Below are 27,301 nucleotides of genomic sequence, written 5' to 3'. Positions count from 1 at the left end.
AACCAAAAAGCAATTTTGGTTTAAAAAGGGGGGGTTCATAAACCCCAAACCCCCCCCCCCCCCCCCCCCCCTTGGCTGCGCCACTGGATGCATCAGATAAAACTCACCATAAGTTGGAGGGATTGTATCTTGAACAACATTCGATGCTTCAGTTAACGCACTTTCATCCAGCAAGGGTTGATCTTCATTGTTCACGTCCCGTTCTTTGTTTTCAGCTTCTGTAAAAACACAAATCTGTTATAATGGTTTTACAAAAATTAATATTTTTTTTATTTTTTTAAAAATAATATTAAAAGCGGAAAAGGCCCGGACCACTCAATAAACTAGAGCAAGCAACACCTTAAGTCCTAGACGTGCAACATTAAACAGAATAAGTGGGGATTTTTGACACAAATTGTGCAATAAACCATTTGACAAATCACCTTGTAAAGATTGGTCTGGCTTTAGGCAGCATAACATAGTATGAACATCAAGGAGTAAAAACTTTTAGGAGCCTAACTTTTGAAAAATCAATGTACGACTACCAAAAAATTTCAAAAAAAAACCATGCCGGCGAATGCATGAATATTATTGCATAACTAAAGAATATTTTTGCAATAAATTAAATTTGTTAGCTAGTTATTACCCTATTAGCTTTTATTTGAAGCATAGGTTGATCCGTACAATATTACTACTGTATAGTGTTTGTTTTAAGACATATTATAAAGATATTAAATCGTTCATGCATTTATACTAGGGCACTCATCAGTACCTTAATTTTTTTTCAAGCTATACACAGACATTTTTAATTACTGATTTAATGTTTACTGATTTTTTGCAACAAATGAAGTGCAAAAATTTCCAGGGTTGTCCTACCCACCCTGCCACCCCAGGTTTGGCGACAATGTGGATGCATACATTGCATATCCATGTTGGGCGCCCATGCAAAAACTATTACAATAAATAAAAGTTAATTTACCGTCATCAGCAACTTTTGTAGCTTCTTGTTCTTTCTGAGCTTGTTGTCTGTGTCGTTGGATGACTTCACTTTGTTGCTGTCTCTTAAGTTCTTTGGGATGTGGGGTAAGATGGCGTTGCAAGACTCCTTGCTGTTTATGGATTTAAACGTTTTAAAAGTCAAATTTATCAAATAAACTTTAAAAATCAAACAGGCACTTATGGGTTGTCCAATTGACAGCCATACACAAAAACCACCCAAATATAATTTATGATTTTTAAGTAAAATCTGTAAGGAATTTCTGTAATTGTACTCCTAGTCCACCACTTTCCTAATAGATAATATACCAAGCACCCACCTAGTATATGACACTGTAGTCTTTATTTTTTGTAATAAATTAATCTCTAAATTAAAGAATATCAATTACCCTATTAAATATATTAAGTAACAACGTCTAAACATAAGCCCTCACCCCTTCATCTTCAATATCCTTAAGCTGATCCTCATGGAAAGTGATGCGCTTCTGTTGTCTACCAATGCTGCTTAGATCATCTTGTGTGGCAACACTGCCGTTCAACAAATTAACTGCAAAAGGGTTAAACAACAATATGAGTTTTTACCAAGTTTTGTGATAACCACAAAATACACTGATGCAACAGGCCTATCTAGCCAACATCCTATACCCATGGTGTGCCACGTTACGGAACCTCACCGTCATAAACTTAACCATAACCTTAAACCACAACAATAGAGGTAATGGGCCAGATCTGGCCTAAATCCTAGGTCCTATGACATGCTACTACTGGACCAGTAAAGAATAAAGTTACTGTAAAAATATGACTGCAATTATTATAATACATGTTTCAAATTACCCATGCTCTGTGTAGGTTGTTGTGGCAGAAGAAAACACGTCAATACGTCGCCTGCACCTCCGCGATTCTCTGTTTGGAATTTCAACAAAGGCTGGGATTGATTTTCAGAAAGCCACAGAGCTGTTGGGCAAAGGGGAGGGTTAACATAGCATGTAAGGCGTCGTGCAAAAATAATTACCATCATACAAAAATTATCCAAAATTTTGGTACCAAGGAAAAAAATTTTTTTTAAATTATATATGTCGAAAATTTTGTTGCCAATCAAAAATGTTTTATTTGTAAAAGTTCAAGGTCGTTTTTAAAGTTCCAAGTAATTTAAATGTAAAACTTTTTTAACCCTGTTTATCCATAAACTCATTTAGTTTTGCAGTGAATTTTATAGGAACTGTACTTATGTTAACTGAACACATTGTTGGACAAAAATAAGCAAAATAACTCAAAACACGCATAATCAAAAATCCATAAAATTGTGCGGCAGGAGGTTATTAGACTACTTTGCCCTGTTTTACAGATCCTATGGCCTGCTAAAACATAGACCTTAGCCATATAGTCGCCAATATAGACCTTACCAATATAGTAGGCAATATAGGACCTTACTTATATAGTGGGTAACATAGGACCTTACCCATATGGTAGGCAACACAGGGCCTTAACCAAATAGTAGGCAAAATATGGCCTCACTCATACTGTAGGCAATATAGGACCTTACCAATATAGTCGCCAATATAGGACCTTACCCACATAGTAGGCAATATAGGACCTTACCCATATAGTGGGTAACATAGGACGCAACCCACATAGTACAATAACATAAGATATAGAACATATATATTATCTATATGAAACATAAACTGTGTCCCCACCTTTAAGCTTGAGAGAAGCAAGAGATATAGGAAGACAATCAAGTCGGTTCCCACTCACATTCAGAACCCTCAAGTTAGTTGCGTTACCCAGCTCAGTGGGTAGGTAGGTTAACATGTTGTCTCGCACAGATAGAATGTTGAGGCTTGAACATTTCCCAAGCTGTTAAATTTTAGGTGTCATTTTTAAGGTGTTCGAAGGTAAAATCTTGTAAATGAGCAGCAAAAACGAATTAAACCAACAACACATGCCAAAGTAGCAAAAACAAAACAACATTTAGTAGAAAATAAAATTTAGTAGCAAAAACAGTTTTTTATTTTTATTTTTATGCATATTTACTAAAATGTGGATGCCGTTAATATGGACATCACTTAAAAAAATTTTGTATATTTGTCCAGTTTATAAAGATATGTTTGTTGTTTTTACATATTCAGCACCTGCGTCTACTTTATTATTCTAAATGATGGTTATTAAAAATGTACAGGCTAAATAAACAATAAATAATTTAAACTACGCAGCTTAAATTAAGCTGTATGTCTGTTTGCTTAAAACTATGAAGACTATCCGGCTATTAACGATAAAACAATTCAACATGGTCCATAATTATAAAATAAGAGGATGGTAATTAAAAGCACTATCTTCAATAGCACTTGATTAAAAAGATTATTGTAATTACAACTTAAAAGATTGAACAATTGCAATTTATCCTTCACTGATTAATCCATTGCAAAATTGGAATATGCAAAACATTTACTGTCTGATTTAATTGGATTGATAGTGAAATGAAATACAATAATTAGTGCAATTGGTACTAGGTAATAAGAACATATAGTGGGGTGGGGGAAGATGAGACACCTTTAGCACGAAATATATAAATATCCTGATCGTATTTTAAACAATTAATAATGGTCTATGAAAGTAGTGAGGACAAGGTTTTATAATTCCTTAAATGTGTTTTGTTTGCTACCAAAATGTACGAGAAAATAGAATGAAAAGGTGTCCCATCTTCCCCCATCCTACTATAAATATCTTACTCACAAAGTTAGCCAACTACAACAAAAAATAAACCAAAGTACCTGTTGATATTAGCAATCCAGGTTAGGTTTAAAACCTTTACGGTTTACAACTTTTTGTTCACAAGAATTTTTATTCATATATATTACTCAGTAACAGTAGCACAACTCATTTTTAAATTTTTTTTAGAAAAAGGGGTGGGGGTCTTAAACTGCTAAAATCCCTTTAGCGGCGCGTGTGTAAAAAATAATTTCTATCTGGTCGTAATTATTTTTTATCTTATTAAATCCCTTTTAATTATTTCCCCCATTTTGACATAAAAATGAGGACACAACCCCATTATTCCCTGCTAGTGTCCCCACTGCTCACTACTGACCTCTGGTGGCAGAACTTCCAGCTGGTTCCGATCCACGTTAAGCGTCGTCATCTTTTGCAAGTTGCCAATGGAAGCGGGCAGCTCAGTGAGAAGGTTCTCAGTGAGCATGAGTTCCGTTATATTCGGCCAATCCCCAATAGAAGACGGAAGCTTCGAGATGCGATTCTGATCGACTTTTAGGATTGACAGTGTCTTCAATTTCCCTGTGGTTAAACAACTCAAATAATCAGAGTATAAATATAAGACTTGAAGTTAACTGTAATACCCTATCACATTTCATCATTTAGTTAATATGCTCTGGGCTCTACATTTTACATTTTTAAACTCATTCATGTTTTTACTGTGTTGTTCTTCCTGTGTTCCTTTTGGTTAAACAACTCAATGAATTTTTAAATAGAATTTAACTGTATTGCATTTTATCATTTAGTTAATATGCTCTGGACTATACATTTTTAAATTCAATTATCTTTTCCGTGTTGTGGGAATTGCAGAATTAACTAAGAAATAATGAAATGAAATAAATTTACAATATACAGCAGGTAATGCATAAAGACAAGGTTCCTGGTTCTCCTTTTTATCAAAACTAAAATAGTACGTGACAATTTTTTCAGTTAAATTTTACGAAAATAAATGGGACTGCTTTTCGGGATAAAGCTTATTATAGAATTAGACTACAAATAGCTGTCAACACAACTTCAAGTCGACAACAATTAAATTACAAACTTAGCAGCTACAGGCTACTGCCACAACTCAATATAGTAAATCAATAAGTTTTAGTGACCACGACAGTGAAAGTTGGTAGACAAACAACAAGCCTTGTGATAAAGTGGCTCAATATATAGATTGGTCTACTTGCATTTGAATAGGTGAATGGCTTTTTTAAAAATAATGGCATATTCTGTATCACTATATGGGTGAGGTTCCCTTCAAGGACCTGAGATTAGGGCCAGATTTGGCCCGTTGCCCCAAAAAGGAGAGGCATGACTTAATATAGACGATATAAACGATGTGTACAGAATGTGCTATTTTTGGAACTTGTATCATATTAAAACAATGAAAATTTAATACTGATGTATTGGACTATGTTGTGAGATTAGCTAAAAGCTGCTCACTTTAAACTACTGCTTTATGTCTGCATAGTAAACATGAGAATGAAAAATTTGCCTGAGGGTGACATAGATTTATGAAAACGCGGCTTGCAATCTGATAACTACGACGTGATGTATTTAAAATTCTACGCTTGCAATGAACGCAATGTGTCAATTGTGTGATAATAATCTTGAAAACCACAATTTAAAAGGTCACCAAAAGGTCACACAACAACAGTCGTTAGCAACAAGATTAAGAAACCAAAATAACGTTAACCTATTTATGTGGCTTGGATAAAAGATTAAGCTTATTTAACAAATAATGGATTTTGTACTTTATGTGTGTTCTTTGCAATGCTTTTATACACTGTTTCTGACAGCAACGACACTAATTATCACCATTTTTGTTCTCTTTTAAGTTTGGTTTGTAATGTAATATAAAATAAAAATAAAAAAACGAATAAATTCATTCATTCATTCAATTCTCACCTATAGACTCTGGCAGAGCATCAATAAAGTTGTGTGACAAGGTAAGATCGGTGATCGAATGTAAATCGCCAATGGTTTCAGGAACCGACTCCAACTTATTCTCACTCAGGTCCATGCACACAATGTTATGAAGCTTCCCTATGCTCTGGGATAAGAAGGGATAAAAACATAGTTTCACTTTTGCATAAGTTTACTTTTGAATATAGTGCTACTTTTGAACTTTTTAAACACATGAAGCTCCCTACACAATGGAATAAAAAGAAAAAGGTGAGGTGATGGTTTTATTTTTAAAAATATCTAGGAAATTTTTGTTTAAAGTTAATATTTTGTAAAAACAGCAGCGATTTTTGAATGGTAAACTTTTTGCCTTTAATGTGCTACAAATAATGCTGAGAAATGATGACTGTTTTAAAATTATTTGTTTTAAAAGAATTGTTATTCTTCCAAAAAAAACATGATAATTCAATTAAAAAGATCGTGATTCTTTCTATTCATCATAAACATTTCTTATTGAAAACATAAGGTTTTAAACCCAAAACAACCCGCCAAAGCTACATAAATCTCAATGAATTTTAACTAACATCAGGTAATGAAGTAAGGTGATTCCCATCTAACCATAAATCTCGGAGGTTGGTTAGTTCACTCAAACTATCTGGGAGACTTTCAAGCTCATTGTTGCCGAGATCGAGCTGTTCCAACCCCCCAATACTACATAAGGTATACGGGATTGATTGGAGAAGATTTTCACGACACTCCATCGTTTGTAGCTTGGATAAGCTGGGAAAATGGGAATTAACTGTTGTGTTCTATGTGGGTGAATGTGTTTGTAATTCCTTCTACAGAAAGTACAATGTTTGTTGCTTTATATTTTACAAAGCAAAAGCAATGCACGATGCGGTATATATTTATACATGGCCCATCGTTTGTAGCTTGGATAAGCCAGGAAATATGTGGAATTAACTGTTGTATTCTATGAAGGCAAGGCCTACAGCGTGGTACAAGACTTATTTAACTTACTTTTAGATGTCATATGTTTTTCTTTAAAAAAATTGGATCTGCCATATTTATGTTGGGGTTACTTTTTAATGTCTTATGCTTTACTTATTTTTTAAAATTTTTCAGTGTCTGCTACATAAACCCCATAAATTGAAACAAATGTTTCTCTTACTTTCCGATGTCCTGTGGCATTCTGATCAGCGATATATCGTTGAGATTGAGATGTTTCATGCATACAAGTTGGCAAATACCATCAGGCAGCCTGTAAATAACCACACATACTTCCTGCTTAATACTGAGCTATATTTGACACTTGTATTTATAGAGGCAGTTACAGACATACATTAAATTAAGGTCAGATTTGCTACGAATACACTTTGTGGTCTACTGTGGTGATATTGAACCCTTGTATTGTAGCTCCCACGGGACATGGAATATGCTAATTTATAAATGAACTTTTTATGCCTAAAAATATGGTGGAATGGTGTTGTATAGTTGAATAAAGAAGTACCACATTATATAAGTAACATTCATAGATGCTAAAGTGGTAAATATAGGGTTGATAGAAGTAATAAGGTCCAAGTATATTAGCAGCAACTTAGGCTTTATCTTTTTTAAAAAAGACAATGGTGTTATTTGTTCAAACAAAGAACAAATTAATTAAATACAAACACATTTGTTCAAAAGCTTGTCAATAGGCTACTGCAACAGGATATACCATAGACAGAAACCTCATTACCTAAAAGAACTTAAAACAATAAAGTAGTAGCACCAAACCAGACTCAATTAATCCCTTTGTGTTTAACTATGTCCACTGGGCATTGGAAACTTGAAATTATAATTACCACCATGTAGTAAACAACCACTAAACAATAACAACATACTTTGTAAGGGGGTTGCCACTTATGTCAAGAACTTCGAGGGATTTGCAAAACTTGATATTCTCTGGTAGTTCAGCAATGTCTGCAAAATGTCAGGATAGTAATTGTGGTAAGCAGTGGCGTAGCCAGGGGGTTGGGGGTTGCTTCCCCCCTTGCTTCCCCTTTCCCCTTATAAAAAACTTTATAAAACAAAAATAAAAAACTTTTTGTTTTGAAAACCCCTTCCTTTTTTCTGGCTGCGCCACTGGTAATAAGTGTTATGTTGGAGGTGCATGGAGGCATTGGAGTGGCACTATATGTTACAACAAACACAAGTTTCAATTTAAAAATTTCTAGTATTAATTAATACTGTATCTGTGTACAATATTTATCTGGAAAAAACAAATTTTGTAAACAATCACACAGGCCAACAATCACACAGGCCAATTTGGTATTAGTGGAGTTAATCATTGATACCAGTGTTAATCCACTAAACTCCTTAGAATGTAGGGGATAGTTAGATGTACCATCTTTAAAACAAATTTGACGAAAATGTTATTGAATAAATGCAGTGCAGAAAAATTCAGGGTAGCCCCGCTATGCCACCCCAACCTGGCACCTATGCACCCACAAAAAAAATTGGGGTGGCGCCGCTCTGGCAACCCAGACTGGCACCTATGTATTCACAAACAGTACCAATCTTGAATAAAACTCAGTTACTCACCATTCCTGCTGATATTAAGGTCAACCAAGTAGACAAACTGAGCAATATCTGCCGGGATCTTCTGTAGTTCATTGTCACTAAGACCTAATTTTCTCAGCTTAACGAGACGGAAGAATTGCTACAAAGAGATAATCACATGTCATTGTGGTTACTTGGGGGAATACATATGTGTGGCTATAAGAGGTATATTACATAACAACAGACAATACCCCACAAAAGGAACTTTATTGCAGCTTACGTAGCATTTCACACTTTTACAAATTTAAACATATACCAATGTTTTAAATGTTACTTTGTGTTATAGTAATATTTTTTTCATTTTTATACATGTATAAGTTAACTCACTTGACTGTAAGTTTATATATAACTTTCAGGCATAAAAAGTCACCTTTGGTAAGTCTTTTATCTGATTTGCATCCAGTAATAGTTCTTCAAGGGTGCGTGCGTATCGCAACACATCTTCAGGTACCACCAATAAACTGCTGTGCCTTTTATCGATACAGTCTATTTGTCTGAGAGATAAAACACAGTATGTCAGTGGAAATTACAATATGAAATAAAATATCAAGATTAGAAAATAGGATCATGTCATAAATATGTAAAATAAATATATATATATATATATAGAGATATAAATTGTCGCCTAAGTTTTGATAATCCAGGGTAGGCAAATAACATACATTAAACAATAACATATATATATATATATATATAATATGCTCATTTTCTTTAGTTTGGTAAACGTGAGTCCTAAAATACATAAAATGAGGAAACAGTTAAGAATGGATCCAAATGTAACATTGTAGTTGCCAAACAGTGTTTGTATGAATAGATTTGTAATTGATATGATACCGCATAACAAATACAGCCATGGACTACTTCTTATCAACTGAAGCATGGCATTTGAACCATAGCAATAGATTGGATTACATCACGCGTGTGTGCTGCATGGCTTGTCTCTTAACAGTGCCTCACGCAGAAAATTCCGCTTTGATAATTGGTTAGTGAAAAACAGAGCTTACAATAGAACCTAACACTTTATTTGGGCAATAGTACATGAGAGCACTTGGTAAAAGGGCAGAAACTAAACTACTTCCGAGGTTTATAAGTCCTTGTTACAAGAGGTAAGCTTCCATAACACAGTGTACTACAACACTACACTGTGTGAATGCCGATATTGGTTAAAGTAACTTATTTTAACATTTTCTTGAATCTAATTTATTTCTATTCTATGTGGGTTCCCATAGCGTGGTACATCATGGTTCCTAGAATTTGGGCAAGAATTGACCAATTACTGCTATAATAATTTGAATCAGTTACTTTAATGTTAAACCAGTATCAGTATCAATTGTTTTTATACAAATCAATACGTGTACAGTCTATGGCCAAGAAAACAGCCTTTCATTTCTTATGCTTGTTTTTTAAATTATCTGACATGTGAACGGAATAACGGATATCAGTTTTACTTTTATTCCATTGAGATAAACTAAACAGGCCGAGTTTGGCCGGTGTTATGCACTGTGGCAACTTGTACAATAAAAGTCATACCTTATTTAAAATTGACACTTAATAGCAAATGACAGTGATTTATTTATAACTGTATGAACATCTATACGTGCTTGGCAACAGAACAACGCTTGTTGCTGTGGAGCAATATACAACTAGCAATTCATAATATGAAAAATTCTATACATTAAAAGCTTTGTTACGCAATATAATAAGCATAAGATGCAAACGAAGATTAAATTCCAGAATCTGGCATTGAACAAGCAACATGAGAAATAACAATGTAAACCTCAATACATTCATACAATATAACACCTGTAACAACACCAGACTAATGTATCCACCGCAAGTGGTTTCAGTTACAATTTGAAATTTTACTCTATTTTATGTAGGTGATGTCTCGTAGTGTAGCATGCCATGGTTCCTAAGAATTAGGCCAGGATTTCCCATTACTTCAAACTATTTAAAATGTACCAAGTAGTTTTAGGAAGACAAATTCCCAGATTGAATTTGGGGGCAAAATTAAACTGATAACAAGATTAAGCTAACAAGTGTATTTTTATGTTGGCTTATAGTTTAATAATGTCTAGGTTTAGGTTTCTTGGATATTGTCATTAAAACCTAAAATGTTGTGCTTTAAGGAAAGATACATACAACCTGTTAAATATCTAGACGATTTATATTTTTGGACGGTTCAATTAATTTATAAACCCTTAACATGCAGTGTACATATAACATGCACTTGATACAAAAACTACCAAACAAGGAAATACGTTTGATGCTGGTAAAGAATTTTCCATCTTTGTTATGTGACCTTTAAAATAACAACTAAATAACAAATAAAACCATTAACTCCCAACCCCTAACTACCAACCTCTAACACTTTCCACCAGCATAATATGTAACATACTGGAGCATTCTTAACTAGCGCCATATTTTTAAACCGGTAAACTTTACCCAAAAAAAATAATACATTTGTATCGTTTATGACCAACCTGTTACATCTGAAGTTTGGGAAACATTTCCATAATCTTGCTGGAGACATTTTAAAAACTCTCTTTGTTTCTTGGTTCTTGGGCTGGTCTGTACAATTCACTTAAAAATCAGCATTGATTTCAAATTTCATTAACATTCAACATAGGCTACTAATCCCGATAATACATGCTAGAAATAGGAATCATTTGCGTCACATGTGATATAATGTATATTTATTTCTTCGAATACTATAGCAAAGATCATGTTATTTACAGAAGGGAAAGAACGAATAGAAGGAAATTAACAGCAAAACAACGGTTTCTTAACATGCTTAACATGCTATGGATGAAAAGTGTGGAAAAGAGTGTCAATTAAAAGCGTGGCTGTTGCACCCAATTTTTTGCACTCCTAAATGAAGTAATGAACAATTAATTTTAACAAGATTATTGCCTATTGAAAGTAGACATTACGGGACAAAGCAGTGCAGTAAATTAAATACACTACATTTATTTTTATGACTTTCAAAATCCCACTATTCCAGTTTCTTCCAAAAAACAATCCATAAAAATCGTTGATACTTTTCACCGTCATAGCTTACACCAATACCAGTCACACACTTTTATAAACAGCTATATGCTGACACTACTATATACACCAAAGATTCCAAAATATTCAATACATCGTAAATACAAACAAAACGGCGGGTTTCTTCGTTGTTAACGTTATCAAATATTCCACCAAAGCAAAACTACATGCATACTGTTATTATAGAAATAGGTTTGAAATAATACACAATTACGAATAAAGTAGCTCCAGAGATATTTATCTGCACTTATTTCTGTTAAAAATGTTTATATAATAAAGTTTTTATTATAAAAACAATAACATACCAAATTACGCGTTCTCCGCTTTTTTCTAAAAATACTGTTGCTCCACCTAGCAGATAGAAATCGTATAAGCAGATTTCGAATGTTTGACCTGAATCTGAACCAGATTAAACCCAAAAATTTAATCTACCACGCGTATTGAGCATATTCAGTGCTACATCGACCGTAGATAGACTAACACTTACATTAATTCAAATATAGCAAACATTTGGCAGACACAGCAATCGATAAAACGAAAACGTGTCCAATCAAGCAAACAATGACGTCATGTAACGCCAGAAGCGCGAGGAGACACAGTTTAAATACAACTTGAAATAAATAGATTTTAACACAGAAAATATGAAATAAATTAACGATGTATTGTACCCACCTTTTCGGAACAAAAAAGTAAAGAAATATGAATTTGTAAAGTATGTTAATAAAACCGATGAGGCCGCTTTTTGGAAAATAGGATTACGTCATTGTTGTTTGTTTAATTGGGCAAATAAACGGAAAGCGCGCCATTAAATTGAAACACACAGTAAGAAAGCTCTTTACCTTGAACGCTAAAGCATTAGGTTAAAGCAAACAATTCATGTATTGCACCGAAATCGAGATATTTTCAAACCTCTCAAAACCTTTGATCATATATATCCGCCATGACGTTGCAAATCTAATAATGGTATAATGTTTACCAATTAAAATGGCTTATTGTGACGTGAAATTTGCTGGTGACCTTAATCTTAAAGGCTAAAAAATTAGGTGTATATTTTTATTAAATATGTTTCATCTCGTTTCTTTCCTCAAATCTTGCACGCTATTATAGTGACCAATTAGGTCGCACTAGTTACTTTTAAGTGCATTTTCCAAAGACACACATGTCCGCAGTGGTGGAGCATCGAGCGTCGGAGTTATTTGCTTTTATGGAAAAAGAAAAGGGCCGTTTTAGTAACTGTGCCATTCTGGCAACTATAGGTTTAGTAACAACCAAGGTCTTCTGAACTAACTTTAGTGACAGCGAATCTATCAGAAAACTTACGGTTCAGGGTATTTTATTTCAACTTTAAACTGGATAACATATAACCACAATTCACGACGTCAAAAAAGACGAAAACAAAACTTAACGTTTAAATATAAAATATTCAACAAAATCAACTAAATCACTGCCAGATTGACATAAGTGGACTGTACAGTCCGCTTGGTGCTGCTGCGGAGCTTTATTGCAAACTTTAGGGACTTGCACATTGTCAACAAAGCGATTACCGTCTTTGTTTCTCCTCACTGTAGGCACTGCATCACGCTTTTGTTTGTATTTGTATACCAAACACATAACGGCGACAATAAGAACCACCAAGGTAGAACCTAGTCCAACAATAGTCGCTACGTTAAACGATGATGTCTGCAACTGCGATTTTGTTGTACTTAAATATAGGGCCTGCGATTATCACACGAAACAACCTTCCACCAAACACCTTCGTTTAACAGAACACAGTTACCTCTACCATCAGCGCTGTAGTTAAATGGGGTACTATCCAATCGTTCGATATTTCTGCTGCCGGGGGGGCGGCGTGCACCCACCCAGTATTTACGAGCCCAGCAAGCATCACCGGATGCTGGTAAACCGTCGATAACCTGCTTTAATATCTCCTTATCATTTAACAGTGCCAAGGTAGAAGAATTCCCTTCGCAGCTACGACTTGCATTCTCAAAGTTCAATCTAGGGTTCTTATTGTAAACAATTCTTCCCCAATCGCCCTCGATTTTACACCTTTTACCCATTTCTTCGTAAAGATTCACAAAAGTTTGCTGATATATACTGTTGTGCTGATCTTCTTCGTAAACAGAATGCCCACAGAATTTACAAGCCGATATAACAAACAATAACAAGAAAGTATAAGAGTAGCGAATGAAGAAAACAAAAAATCCCAAACTACGTTTTTTAAAGAAAAACAATGAGCAGAAATTTCAATGGAAGCACGTCACACAAAATATGCAGAGCAAGCGTAATAAATCAAGGACAATACAACTTGTCAGTTGCGTGTTTTCCAATTTGACGGAAAACAAGTAGAGCAGTAGACCAATCCTATTATGTGCTTAAAGGAATAGACTATTTTTGGAAACTGGCTATAAATACCTAACACATGAAAACGCATGGATATTCTATTATTTAAACATATATAGTGTGGGTTAGGGGGGCACATAATATCCAAATATCCTGATCGTGTTTTAAACAATTAACAACGATCTATAGGAGTTGTGAGGATACGGCTTTATGATTTTTTAAACGTCCTTTGTTTACTACCCTATGGGACGGGAAAATAGAATGAAAAGGTGTCCCATCTCCCCCCACTTGTGATGAAAGCATATACGGGAAGCAGGGTAAATAGAGGTTGGAGATAATAAACAGCATTGTTAGCGTATATCACACGTTTAACGAGGCCGCAATACCTACTTGTACCAACCTTGGTGTAAGTCATCGAAATACTTTAAACCGCAAGTCGAGATATATTACCACTCAGCCATTTATCAGGGCGATGGCGGGTTAAGACATGCCTTCGTACTGCAAGGCTCTTTTTGAGGGCGTTGCTCCGATTGCAGGGTTAAATATTGATATTATGAAATGATTAACTCAAGGCCTCATAGTCGCACAACTTGTCACTTGTTTGCAAACTCTTTTGGGCTCAGCATTGTTGCAGAAGCTTTGCGGTCAGCTGAGATGACTCTGAGTATATTCCTCTGTTTGCTCTCATTGTACGTTATTGCTATAAGTGCGTCTCGCATGCTTGGTGTAAAATACAACATGCGGAACAGGTATAATAACAAAATGGAGTATTAAAGGCGGTATTTTAACTTGAAATTTTTTGTATTATTCAATGCAAACTTATTGTTTAGGCAGTTGGAAAGTTTTAGAGGTTAGTAGTTAGTTAAGAATTATAGTTCGTAGTCACCTTCACCGGCCAGATAACACTTTATAAAAGGGATTTTTCACTAGCACATATTGTTTAATTTGTAATATTATATGAACATATAAATAAATGAGTAAATCTATCTTGCTCTATCTTCGCGTGGCCGAAAAAACGATAGTTGTTATAACACGGGTGTTCTGTTTCATACACCTGTTCGTTTAAGAGTTGAATGAATGAATGTAACATGTTTTATCCATGCGTGGCCGGAAAACGATAGTCGTGATAATACGGGTGTTCTGCCATTTTAGGGAATTCTGTAAGTTTTCAGCGTTTGGTGGAATTTAAATATGAAGGAAGTGATTCGTTCTTTCGGTACATGGGACTACGTCGTGTTTGCTCTTCTTTTTGTGATCTCTGCCTCGATCGGCTTATTCTTCGCGTTTCGAAATCGGAAGAAATCCAATGATGCTCAAGAATACCTCATGGGCGGACGGCACATGCATGCTGTGCCTGTCGCGTTTTCACTAACTGCTGGATTTCTATCAGCGATTACTGGTAAATATGACATCGCTGCAATTTTTAAAACACCAAATTGTTGTAGTTTTAACGATATTTATGTTTGTGCAATTATGACAATGACAAGTTAACTCACACGACTATATAGTGAGCACCAAAGTCATATATAGAATTTTTTACAAATTCTACGGCTTTAGTCAGCACCCCTCTCCATGCAATGTAAAATTCCGGAGGCTCAATTTATAATAATAAATTTAATTATTCTCGCGTTGTGGGTCAACGACAGTTGTTATAACAGAGGTGATCTGTTTCATACCCCTTATTGTACCCGCTTACGACTTACATGCATAATTTGCGGGTAATGCTTTTTTTGATTTTTTATTTTACTTTAAGTATGGTCTGTTGAGTTTTTTGTAGTTAAACGGCAGCCCTATACCTATATAGTGTATACAAACACATATAGTTTGGTGGGGGAAGATGGGACACCTTTAAGTTCTACTTTCTCTGTTCTACTTTTGGTAGTAAACAAAGAATATTCAAAGAATTATAAAATCGTATCTTCGCGACTCCCATAGACCGTTGTTAATTGTTTAAAACACGATCAGGACATTTGGATAATATGTGCTAAAGGTGCCGCATCTTTCATCTCCACCCCACTATATTCTATATATATTTATCAAACTAAAATATTTTTTCTCAGTTCTCGGCACCCCTTCTGAGTTCTATGTTTACGGAACAATGTTTACATATTACTGCTTTGTGTACGTCATAGTTGGCATTGTTGCATCAGAAATATACATTCCGTTGTTTTACAATCTCGGCATTACAAGCACATACGAGGTAATGCAAATCAAAATTCGGAAGTCGAATAACTCGTTGTTTTATGTGAAAGTAAAACTGGTCGGCAGTTTATCTCCAAAATAACACACAGTGGGGTATGAGGGAAAATGCATATTTTGGTAAACTTAAAAAACATTTCAATTTAATCAATTTTTAAGAAATACTTTTAGAGAAAATACTTATTTGGGGGTAAATTGAAGAAAAATTAACACCAAAACAATTTTAAGGTCGAAAAGTGTTAAAAAGTTAATGAATTGCTTTTTATTAAGTATTTTATGTTTATAACATTAATGCAAATATCCCAACAATAAATTATGTTCTAACTATTTCTTTTTGTTCCCATAGTACTTAGAGCTGCGATTCAATAAATACGTTCGAGTAGCTGGTACGACCATATATATCATAAATCAAGTCCTCTACATTGGTATCGTGATCTATGCACCTGCATTGGCATTAAATGAAGGTTTGTGAATTTGTTTTATCGTTTTTATATATAGTAGGTTGGGGTGAGATGGTTTATGTTTTTACTCGCTTTTATACTCATTCTTTTGGTGGAAACATAAACTAAAATGCAAGAGTTATAAAACCGTATCCTCACGACTCCCATAGGCCGTCGTTAATTGTTTAAAACACGATCAGGATATTTGAATATTATGTGATAAAGTTGTCCCGTCTTCGCCCACTCTACTATAGTAGATTACGGTAAGATGGCCAATGTTTTCATTCCCTTTACCGTCCCATTTGGCGACAAATACAAAATACTCACGACTCTAAAAGAGCGTTGTTATAATTGTTAAAACAAGATTAGAAAATGTGGGGTATCATGTGCAAACGGTATCCACTTTACCCCCGTCGTACTATTTACCAGTAATTAATAGACTCAAGAGTTATACGTGGTAACTCGCAAGCAGGTACGATGTATGAAACAGAACACTCGTCGTTGACTCGCCACGCGAGGGTAAATAAGATCCACTATAATTCATTCGCTTTTTTTAAACCTACAAAACATTCAGTTACCGGACTGGACCTGTGGACATCAGTGATCGTTACGGGTGTGGTGTGTACGTTCTATACCACGCTGGGGGGACTGAAGGCCGTAATATGGACCGATGTATTTCAATGCACGGTGATGGTGGTCGGGTTTTTAGCAGTTATCATACAAGGTTGTATTCGACTTGGCGGGTTCGAAAACGTTTGGAAAATCGCAGAAAGAGGGGGAAGGATCGATTTTGTTCAGTGAGTTATTTAACTAGGAAATATGAGTGATATATGGAATGTTTAAAACTAGAAATACCAGAACTTAGTAATACCAGAACGTTTATCGTTATGACACGGGTGTTTTGTTTCATACACTTCGTGTCCGCTTAGAAGTTACCACCACGCGTATATGTAACTTATTCATCCTTGCGTGACAGGGCGAATGCCAGTCGTTACATGACGGGTGTTTTGTTTCGTACACCTCGTGCCTGCTTACGAGTTACCACGTATGTAACTTTGTATAATTATTTAATTTTTGGTGTTTGGCTGTCAATTCGGACGATGTATAAGAACCATTGGGTTTAGTAATTGTCGTGTCCTAAAACGCACCCGACAGACATGATGTCGTGCAATAAACATATAGTGGGGTGGGGAGAGATGGGAAACCTTTAGCACATATAATATTCAGATATCCTGATCGTGTTTCAAACAAGGTGTCCCATATCTCCCTACCCTATTACACATCGTACAGTAATCCTACATAATATCAATTTGATCATTTACACATAGCTTTGAGGGTGATCCCCGAGTTCGACATACTTTCTGGTCAATATTAACTGGAGGAACGTTTCTCTGGACTGGGATCTACTGTACAACACAAACGGTGGTTCAAAGATATTTGTGCTGCAGAACACTCAATCATGCCCGACTGTAAGTGTGAACCAATCGGCTTTCTAAGATGGGGTGGGGAAAGATGGGACACCTTCTCATTCTATTTTTTTGTCCTATTTGGGAGTAAACAAAGAAAATTCAAAGAATTATATACCCGTATGCTCACGACTCCCATATACCGTTGTTAATTGTTTAAAACACGGATATTCGGGTATTATGTGCTAAAGGTGTCACATCTTCCCCCAGCCTATATACTATATAAATGTTGTTTTTTTTAATATTAAGCTCCGCAAAATATTTTTTCACAATTCGGTTTGTCCAAATGGATATTACAAACGTTTCTACTAACTTTGGCCAAACCTATATTATGTCAATTTATATTTCATCACTTTTGAGAAGCCCCTATATATAGGGCTCAATTGAATTATTATCACGACAAAGCAATCCCATTTTAGCTGCGTCATTCTTGCTTATTGTTGTCTTAATATACCCCAATAAACTCCTTTATTTGACATAAATATCGCAATGCTATATTTACCGAAGGTTCGAATCTTATTTAATGCCTATACAATGTCATGAACAAACACACTTGTTTAAATTATTCAGGATTTTTTCGTCTTTTTACGTTGCTGTTTAAACTATTAGTTTTCTTGCCTTTTCAGGTCGGTATATCTAAATGCAGTTGGCGTGGCAACGATCGCTATACTGGCGGGGATGGCGGGTTTAACAATGTACGCTTATTACGTCGAATGTGACCCATTCTCGGCCGGGTGGGTGTCGGCGACTGATCAACTGATGCCTTATTTTGTGATGGATATTCTGTACGAGTTCCCTGGATTACCTGGCGTGTTTTTATGTAGTACGTTCAGCGGCACATTGAGGTATATATAACAATTTTAAACTTTGACGTTTATAAATTTAACTTATGCTTTATCCTCGCGTGTTGGCTGGAAAACGACAGTCGTTATAACAGCACGTCGGACGCACAATGGTGTTGCTGGGGTAATGAGCCAACTCTAGCTCAACAAGGTCTCATCCATATAGAATAGAATATAAAAGGAATATATAGTAGGGTGGGGAAAGATGCCTTTTTATTCTATTTTCTCGTCCAATTTGGTAGTAAACAAGGAACATTTAATAAATTATAAAACCGTATTGTCATATTATGTGCTAAAGGTGTCCCATCTCCCCCCCCCCCACTATACATGCTTGTGGATAGAACATGTACATTTCAATTGGTATACCGCCAACCTTAATAAATATCAATTGTCACACAGCACCGTTTCATCGGGAATTAATGCAATGGCAGCAGTGACGTTAGAAGATTATATAAAACCAATCAAAAAGGATCTTTCGCAGCGAGCCGAAGTTTGGATTTCTAAGGTATACTTACTTTTAATAAAATATCTTTTTTAATAGAGTAATCAACTTTTAATATACATGAAAAGTAAGATGATCGGTATTTCGATCGTACCAATATCGAGCATCGATCACTGTCTCCCTTGGTTTTGATGTGAGCGCTTAGCCGCGGGTCCGTATATATATAGTAGGGTGGGGGAAGATGGGACACCTTTAGCTCGTAATATCCAAATATCCTGATCGTGTTTTATACAGCCACCAATGGTCTGTGGGAGTCTTGAGGGCATTTTTTTATAATTCCTTGAATGCTCTTTGTTTACTACCAAATTGGACGGGAAAATAGAATGAAAAGGTGTCCCATCTTCCCCCGCCCTACTGTATAGATTTTTCAGAAAAAAATTCTTAAAATTTATAAACGCTAATATAGTTTTTTTTCATTCAGATACTGGTTATATTTTTCGGGGGCTGTTGCCTTGCCATGTCTGCTCTAGCTTCGAACCTGGGCGGAGTTTTAAATGCTGCGCTCAGCATCAACGGAATGATATCCGGTCCCATGGTGGCGCTGTTCACCATGGGCTGGGCGTTTCCTTGGATCAATTCATGGGTAGGTCATGCTCTGCTGTTTTGATGCGTGAATAATTTTTGATATAGTACTGTAGGGTAAGATGGGACTTATTTAGCACCGAAGATATCCGAATATTCTGATAGTGTTTTAAGCAATTAACAACGATGGGAGTCCTTACTTGAGGGTTTTATAATTCTTTGAATGCTCTTTTTTTACTACTAAATTGAACAAGAAATTAAAATAAAAATGTTTCCCATCTCCCCCACACTATATATCTATATAGTTGTAAAAATAAGTATTTTCATATATTTTAAAAACAAGTCGTGGCGTGTTATTTTCTGTTATAACCTATTTGTATTGATTTTGTACCATTTTAACGCTTCGGAACTCCATTATATATACCAATTAAAAACAGTCAGACGTTGCACACACCGCATTAACAATTAGTAAACATTGACTTCCTCGAACTAGTAGATCATATCAGTTACAGTATCACTGTGCTAATGATTAACGTACGAAGATCGTAAGAATTGCAAACCGCAATCACGACGCGGGTTGTTGTGGCAGGAAAACGAAAGTTTTTAAGCGAGTACAGCGTTAAGTTGTGTGAGTTTATAACTCAACACATGGTGCCGGCGTTGTACAAAGTTTTACGTTTTGGGGTGTAACAGTATCTCCCTTTATTTAAAAATATTTTTTTTCTGTTTTATTAATTAGCGTTTTTTAACAACTGTTGTTTTTGCCGTTACGGGTAGTTTTTTTCGCTTCTGTGAACTCTTCCGTTTTTCGTTATCGTTATCGTGACCGAAGAGACGAAATCAATTTCATTCATTCATTCATTCATTCATTCATTCATTCATTCATTCATTCATTCATTCATTCATTCATTCATTCATTCATTTATTCATTCTTTATAGGGCGCATTAAGTGGTGTAATCGTCGGCGTGGGACTCGCAACGTGGATATACATTGGTAGCACGATATACCCGCCCTCAAATGAATTTGTAAGAAAGCTATATCTTAGCACGGAGTCATGCGAGTATGGAAATACATCTACAAGCATAAACTACACCACCGTTGCTCCTTTAACTAGTAAGTGTGATTTTGGGCGTCCTTTGACATATTTTACGCTTAACCCGACTTTTTGTAATGTGCCAATACTGACCTAAATCCTGGGACCCATGGCGTGCTAAGCTGCGTTGCTTCATCCACCTAGAATAGAAGGCACCAACCTAATGTCCTGGATACCAAATTACCATAACATGAAGCTCTAACTGTTAATGTCGCTTTAAGGTGGCTGTACACAGTATCCGGCATGCGAATTCGCTTGCGAAGTCGTATGCAAACCCATTACCGGGTTCCGCATGCGGCAGCGAAATCCGGACAAAACAGACAAAACGGACGAATTCCGGATACTGTGTACAGCCACCTTTAGTATGTCGTAAGCATCCACAACCGCTATAACTTTAAAGAAATAACACTCATAGAATTATAAAATTGTTTAAAACATGACCAGGATATTTGGATATTGTTTGCTAAATGTGTTCCATCTCCCCATCCATACCCTACTATATAGGCACCGATGTTAATATACAACTATTAACTTTATTATACCTTCCAGCGCCTAATTTCACTTTACCCACACCTCCAGCGCCCCCGATCGCCGATTGGTATGCGATGTCATATTTATATTACGGTGTGTTTGGATTCGTAGCCGCACTTGTGGTCGGGCACATAGTAAGCTTTGCAACCGGTAAGTATAAATGCAAAAACTTTTCTTGAAATATTCGTAGATTACTGTTACGTTTTGTAATGCCTATTTAGGTAAGGTTATGTGTGCCAATGTTTAACATGCTCGTTAATTTATGCCAATAAATCTAAGGCTTATTTATGCCCGAATAAAACATCCGGCGCCGTGGCACAGTGGTTAGCGCGTCTGTGTGTAACCTGTGTATTTATGTATATACTCTCTTTGTCTACTACCAAAAGGGACAATAAAAGAAAAAGAAAACGTGTCCCATATTACCCTATCTTACTATATCTCATTTTACCTCAACGACAGGCTTCCAGAAACCAAGCGAGCTCCCTCCAGGTGTCACCATTGCATTTTTCGACCACCCTCTCTTCGGTTGGTTGCCAAAGCAGGCCCGAAAGTTTTTACGGTGCGGGGTCCAATACAACGAGGCTGAAAAATCGAATTTGAAAAGTGAAAAGTTCGATACCGTCTCGATGAAAACCGATAACAATGGCTCGCTGGACAAGAGTAAAGATAATCACGCTTATAGCGCTGACACCGATAGTACCGACTCTACGGTTATGGATTACACCAAATTATGAAAGTTGTATCGAACATAAATAGTTTGCGTTGCTTTAGACTCAATTATCACTAAGAATATCTATCTAGCTATGTAGAAATACAATACACATCAGTCTGGACGTGTGTTTTTAACAGGTTGTTTTATGGGAATAAACCGCTGTACAATAAACACTAGATTAAATATTTAATCGATCGTTAAAAAGAGAGAATGCTCATCACCATGGACTTATATACAGACCGGCGCCTCGCCCAAATTAAGTCGCTCAACAACGTTGGTAGAATGTATTGAAAGTTTAACGGCATCACTAATCAATAAGTTGCAATCCCGGAGGACTTACGGTATAGATGTCCAGATGGCATGTATATATATCTGCGTAGGTGAAATATGAAAATAACATGACCCAATACAGATGTCTAGGACATAAATGACTGACGTACTTTTTGCAACTAATATATAGTAGTAGGGTGGGGGAAGATGGGACACCTTTAACACATAATATCCAAATATCCTGATTGTGTTTCAAACAAATACCAACGGTCTATGGGAGTCGTGAAGATATAGATTTATACTTCTTTGAATGTTTTTGTTAACTACTTAAATGGACGAGAAAATAGAGTGCAAAGGTGTCCCATCTTTCCCCACCGTACTGTAGTATTAGGGTGGGGGGAGATATACCGACTGTCGTTCCCCTTCCACGCAGACATAATACATTGAAATCATTAAACTTAAAATATTGCCAATCTGAACCTACCAGCGGTTCCTTGCATGGTTTCTGTGCCAACATTGAATTTGTAAGACTTGAGGCAAGACCGTCACTAACCATATTCACAACTACATTGTCTTAAGTCATATATTTTCTGTAAAACAATTTACAAAACACTGCAAAATAATCTCACATTGACAGTACCCGAAAAAGACCTATAAAACAGGGCTTTCCAAACTGGAAATAACAAACTTCAGGGGTCAGCAAGAGTTTACCAATTTTACACACAGTACTTCATGTATTATACTATTAACTATAAAGGGTCATTGAAAATTGAAAGTGATTAAAATGGGTCATGAGCAATAAGTTTGGGAAGCCCTGGTTCAACTATTGCGGAGTTAACTTCATCCATATGTGCTGATAAATATATTGTTATTCAAGAAAATTCAACAGGAAATTTGGTCCCACATGACATTATAGTGTAACACTGTTTTCAACTTTAACAAATCAAGGGTAAAATGGTAAGTAAGCAGACCAACTAAAAATTAGGGTAAAATGTACAAATACAAGTAGCGGAAATAACATACAATGTGAAGAATAACGCAGACAGACACAAACACATAAAATATTTTCACAGCACAAAACAATAAGCAACCAAAAGACATTTGACTTTGTAAGTAAAATCTAAAATCTGGCAGTAGCATATATTGGTACATTAAAATTGTGAAACAAATTTTGCAACCAATTAATATAAGCAGCATTGAAGAGCATGTTACACGAATAAATGTTTGGCTGTTGGACCTCACCCATACAGAATACACAATTAGATGAGTGGGAATCACAGTTAAGTTCAGTAATTGCAACATAAGCTACAGACAACAAATCTAGGTACACAATTATAATCTCAATATTGAAGAAAGCAGTTAAAGACAGAAATTACAGATTACTGGTATAATACAATGGTATTGGTTTATGGAGAATTTGGTAACAGTGTGATTAGTAGAGTGAAAATTCCATATGTGTACCTTTAAAGAGCTAGGTAATTAGACTTTAACTTTAGAAACAGAATAACAACACAGGAAATACACAATTAAAAACTAAACCATAGATATTTTAATACGTATTGGAATACAGTAGGGTGGGGGAGATAGTTCACCTTTAGCACATAATATCCAAATATCCTGATCGTGTTTTAAGCAATTAACAGCGGTCTATGAGAGTCTGGACCATACGGTTTAATAATTCTTTGTATGTTCTTTGTTTACTAACAATTTGAACGAGAAAATGGAATAAAAAGGTGTCCCATTCTCCCCACCCTACTATATCTTTAAATATTTTAACAGAAAATGAAAATGCCATATATATATATATATATATATTACACTGGTGAGGGCGGCATTTATCCACATGCACAGTTAAGTTCAGCAGAATGACCATTCGGGTTAAACAGTAGAATAAATATAATAGATAAATCAGTGGCATAAGCTGTAACTTCAGTAACATTAAAGTTTAGAATTAAAGTGTATATGGAGCAGAAATGTCTCTTAAGTTGTAAGATGGCAGTCTCTGTATTACACAGCACAGAAAGTTTAGGATAAAACTCGGATTCGTAAATAAAATTATTGTTCATTGAAACGCTGTATAAGTAACACAGTGTGGAACAGTAGATAAAAGAAATGTCATTTCTGTATGCAGCAACTGATCAGCTAGATTTAGTTGAACTGTTTGTTGTCGATGTACCTTGTGTTTTATCTGTGGAATGGAGGAGGTTTCAAAACATGCTATAACAAGCAAAGTCCACATCCAATGTTGCTTGTATATTATTAATATATGCATATATTAACATCGGCGATCCCATGCCCATATCTTTCTGGCAAATTAAGTGCGAGACCTACAGATTGGAGTGCGCCGAATAGGAATCGAATGGTGCGACTCCTACTGATGAAAACCCATGTGACCTAAGATTCCTACCTAACAAATGCTGCTGAATCAATGCTAAACATCTTGAAATTGCATGAAGCTCTCACTAAGCTTTTACAAAAGAAATGAAAAATGCCAGCAACTTTTAAAACTTACATAGTTATGTATTTGGATTTTTCTACTACAGTTTCAAAGCTGCCTATTTGGACTCCAGTCTGCAGAATATAGCAATTCCTGACAAGATATTGCGCAGGCAAGACAGGTATTTTTTGCATGTGCACGTGCTATGATTGAAAACTGGTGTGCAAGCAGTGCAAGACAAGGAAATCCTTGTTCGTTTGACATTTGGTTCTTTGATTAATTAATTGCCCTGTGTGGGACAAATTATGGCACGCAAAGTCAAAAGTTTGCAAACATAATTGCGCTTAAACCTGCTATACTCTGCAGACTGGTGATTAACCAATATGAAAATGGGTGGAAAAGTAAATAATGTTTTCACATACCACCACTAACTGACAAATTTTTCAAACTAGTTTCAACATCAGCGTTAAGTAAAGGTTCATCTTTAGTGTCTGCTACTGCATTCCTTCTTCCAGTTCTATCACATTTTGAGAAGTCTTCCAGAATTTCTACAAAAAATTACACTTCTACTGTATATTTTATTAAACCATCACTAACAAAAAGACAAAAAATGCAAAGGAAAAGCCACAATACAAACATAAGGGCATTAGTGAAGAATCCTCTGGTATATATTGCATATTAGGTTGGGGAAAAGTGTTAAAGGTTGGTAGTAAGAGGGCAGGGGACATTTACTGAACATAAAACAACAAATGCAAGGAAACAGCACAATATAAACACTATTATAATACAGTAGTGGCCAACTATTACCTGCCACAGTGTTCTCAACATTAGAAGACATTAGGAGTTTGAACTATGCCTATCAAACGACGCCGAATAACTGCAGAACCATACATTCACTGTTTACCACAACATCTAGCCCTAAAGTTAAATCATATATTAGCAAAACGAAATATCAAAGCAGAAAAAATCTCCATAAAATGTATCTACCAAAACAACATTGCTCTTTGAACCCAAAATTAGCAATCAATAAAATTCTGATGGGACGTAACGATTTTTTAAGTATCTTTTTTCTTTAAGATAAATAACCATGAGTTTTTATATGAGCTATGTAAAATCTAATCTCCAAACCATAAGCATCTTTATTTTTGCTTTTCAGTATAATGTTATTGCTGTATAGTCGAAAATCAATATGCAAGACCCCGAAAGTTTGCTTATAAGTTCCGATAGAGGGCGATGCAGAGCCATAGCAATGGTTGCCAAGGCAGTTTGTCATTTGTTGCTTTCTTAAAAACTTTTACGATATGGTCGTGACCACGTGTCCACGTTCGGGCATGCCGTTTCCCGGTCATGATACATGGAATCTACAACGATTGACGCTTGTATCAAACTATTACCCTTTAAGCGGGGATACACTGAAAGCACTTGCATATAGGCTACGTTTTTTACAATATTTGTAATCGAAATATTTCATACGTTACCCGGTCTATACTAACTTTGACGTTACCCAACTACTGCGTGAATAAACCGCATGTGCAATTTACATAAACGAACGTTCTAAAGCGACGCCAACGGTATAGTTTCAATATCATAATGGTGAACTAACACCACTCGCGAAAGTTAAACATCGCACGTAAAGATTAAACGCATGCAATAACCTAAACTGAAACTCTTATAAAAACGAATTTCATACGTTTTTAAATGTTTAAAACAATAAGGAACCATAAGGTTTTATGAAAATAAAAGTTTCTAAACTACGTCTTGTTTAAAAATATTGTCAGCGCGAATGAAGCTTGAGTGCCGATCGTGTGAAGAACAAAATTATACCAAATAGTTTTTTGTTACCTTATATCAACGAATTTGTTATTATGACGCTACAGACAAACGGAAAATTAATGCAGGGTGCGAATTAAATCGGTTAAACTAACTCATGTACCGTCCTTTATGGCTTATTTTGGACACTAATTTGATCGGTACTCAAGCCTTGAAGCTGAATGAGTGTTCTTCACTTAAAAACACAAACGTAGAAACACAAGTTTACGTGTCAACCGTTTTTTATTCATACCACAAATACAATATGTGTGAATTTTTTTTGTGAAATCTTTTAACATTCCCCCCAAAATAATAAATAAACTTAGCGCCCTCTGGCGGAAACTACATATGTATTTTCTTAAATTAATTGCAATTTTGCGGTCCCTTTAATTAGTGCATGTCCGCTAAGTCCGCTAAGTCCGCTAAGTCCGCTAAGTCCGCTAAGTCCACTAAGTCCACTAAGTCCGCTAAGTCCGCTAAGTCCACTTTTTATTTCTGTGATATAAACCCCGGTCCGTATATAAACATGAGTTATTTCATGTCGCTCATAGAAATCGTATAACGCACATCAAATGGGGCTAAATTGATCATAGACATAATATAAACTGCAGACTGACATTATCCTTACCGTTTTTCTAAATGTTACTTAAATGTGCCCTTTTGTACTTTGGTTTTAACCGTGAGCCCGTTTTAACCGTGTTTTAACGACCGTCGTTTTACCGTTAATTCTCATTGTTTTGCCTTTGTAACTTTTCTGAANTTGTTAGTGTGACCAAGGAGACAAAATAAATCATTTTGACTTGGATACACATATTCATATATCACGACCAAGCGAGCTACTACTGACATCT

General features: G+C 35.6%; 2 protein-coding genes and 2 long non-coding RNA genes across 18 annotated transcripts in view; 1 reads left to right on the top strand and 3 right to left on the bottom strand.

Annotated features, from left to right (window-relative positions):
• Window positions 1-10,889, bottom strand: part of LOC100183941 (protein scribble homolog) — a 44,622-nt gene extending 33,733 nt beyond the window's left edge. For all 15 annotated transcript variants that reach the window (XM_026840694.1, XM_018817451.1, XM_026840697.1 and 12 more), the window contains exons 1-13: window positions 10,719-10,889; window positions 8,606-8,729; window positions 8,218-8,335; window positions 7,518-7,596; window positions 6,806-6,895; window positions 6,219-6,414; window positions 5,638-5,782; window positions 4,061-4,263; window positions 2,673-2,832; window positions 1,810-1,929; window positions 1,410-1,522; window positions 959-1,088; window positions 108-218 (exon numbers count right to left, since the gene is read on the bottom strand). In XM_026840694.1, the coding sequence (XP_026696495.1) occupies window positions 108-218; window positions 959-1,088; window positions 1,410-1,522; window positions 1,810-1,929; window positions 2,673-2,832; window positions 4,061-4,263; window positions 5,638-5,782; window positions 6,219-6,414; window positions 6,806-6,895; window positions 7,518-7,596; window positions 8,218-8,335; window positions 8,606-8,729; window positions 10,719-10,768 (1,639 nt within the window). In that variant the 5' untranslated portion in view covers window positions 10,769-10,889. The remainder of the gene's footprint in view (window positions 1-107; window positions 219-958; window positions 1,089-1,409; window positions 1,523-1,809; window positions 1,930-2,672; window positions 2,833-4,060; window positions 4,264-5,637; window positions 5,783-6,218; window positions 6,415-6,805; window positions 6,896-7,517; window positions 7,597-8,217; window positions 8,336-8,605; window positions 8,730-10,718) is intronic.
• A 3,894-nt stretch (window positions 10,890-14,783) lies between these two features.
• Window positions 14,784-22,053, top strand: LOC100176912 (sodium-coupled monocarboxylate transporter 1). Its single transcript, XM_002131477.2, has 11 exons — window positions 14,784-15,025; window positions 15,687-15,826; window positions 16,172-16,289; window positions 16,840-17,062; window positions 17,594-17,734; window positions 18,358-18,576; window positions 18,973-19,078; window positions 19,497-19,658; window positions 20,537-20,711; window positions 21,241-21,372; window positions 21,682-22,053. The coding sequence occupies exons 1-11, from the start codon at window positions 14,818-14,820 to the stop codon at window positions 21,954-21,956; spliced, it is 1,899 nt and encodes a 632-aa protein (XP_002131513.1). The 5' UTR covers window positions 14,784-14,817; the 3' UTR covers window positions 21,957-22,053.
• LOC113475819 lies at window positions 14,959-23,872 on the bottom strand. Its single transcript, XR_003397600.1, has 4 exons — window positions 22,689-23,872; window positions 22,275-22,306; window positions 21,671-21,804; window positions 14,959-15,040 (listed from the first exon to the last, which is right to left on the bottom strand). It is a non-coding gene; the product is annotated as an uncharacterized LOC113475819 (long non-coding RNA).
• Window positions 23,873-24,165: 293 nt separating this feature from the next.
• LOC104265435 lies at window positions 24,166-25,620 on the bottom strand. Its single transcript, XR_717157.3, has 3 exons — window positions 25,449-25,620; window positions 25,064-25,189; window positions 24,166-24,392 (listed from the first exon to the last, which is right to left on the bottom strand). It is a non-coding gene; the product is annotated as an uncharacterized LOC104265435 (long non-coding RNA).
• Between the last annotated feature and the right edge of the window lie 1,681 nt (window positions 25,621-27,301).

This window comes from Ciona intestinalis, chromosome 2, assembly GCF_000224145.3.
Source record: "Ciona intestinalis chromosome 2, KH, whole genome shotgun sequence".
Lineage (NCBI taxonomy): Eukaryota > Metazoa > Chordata > Ascidiacea > Phlebobranchia > Cionidae > Ciona > Ciona intestinalis.
This window is presented reverse-complemented; position numbering and strand designations above follow the sequence as displayed.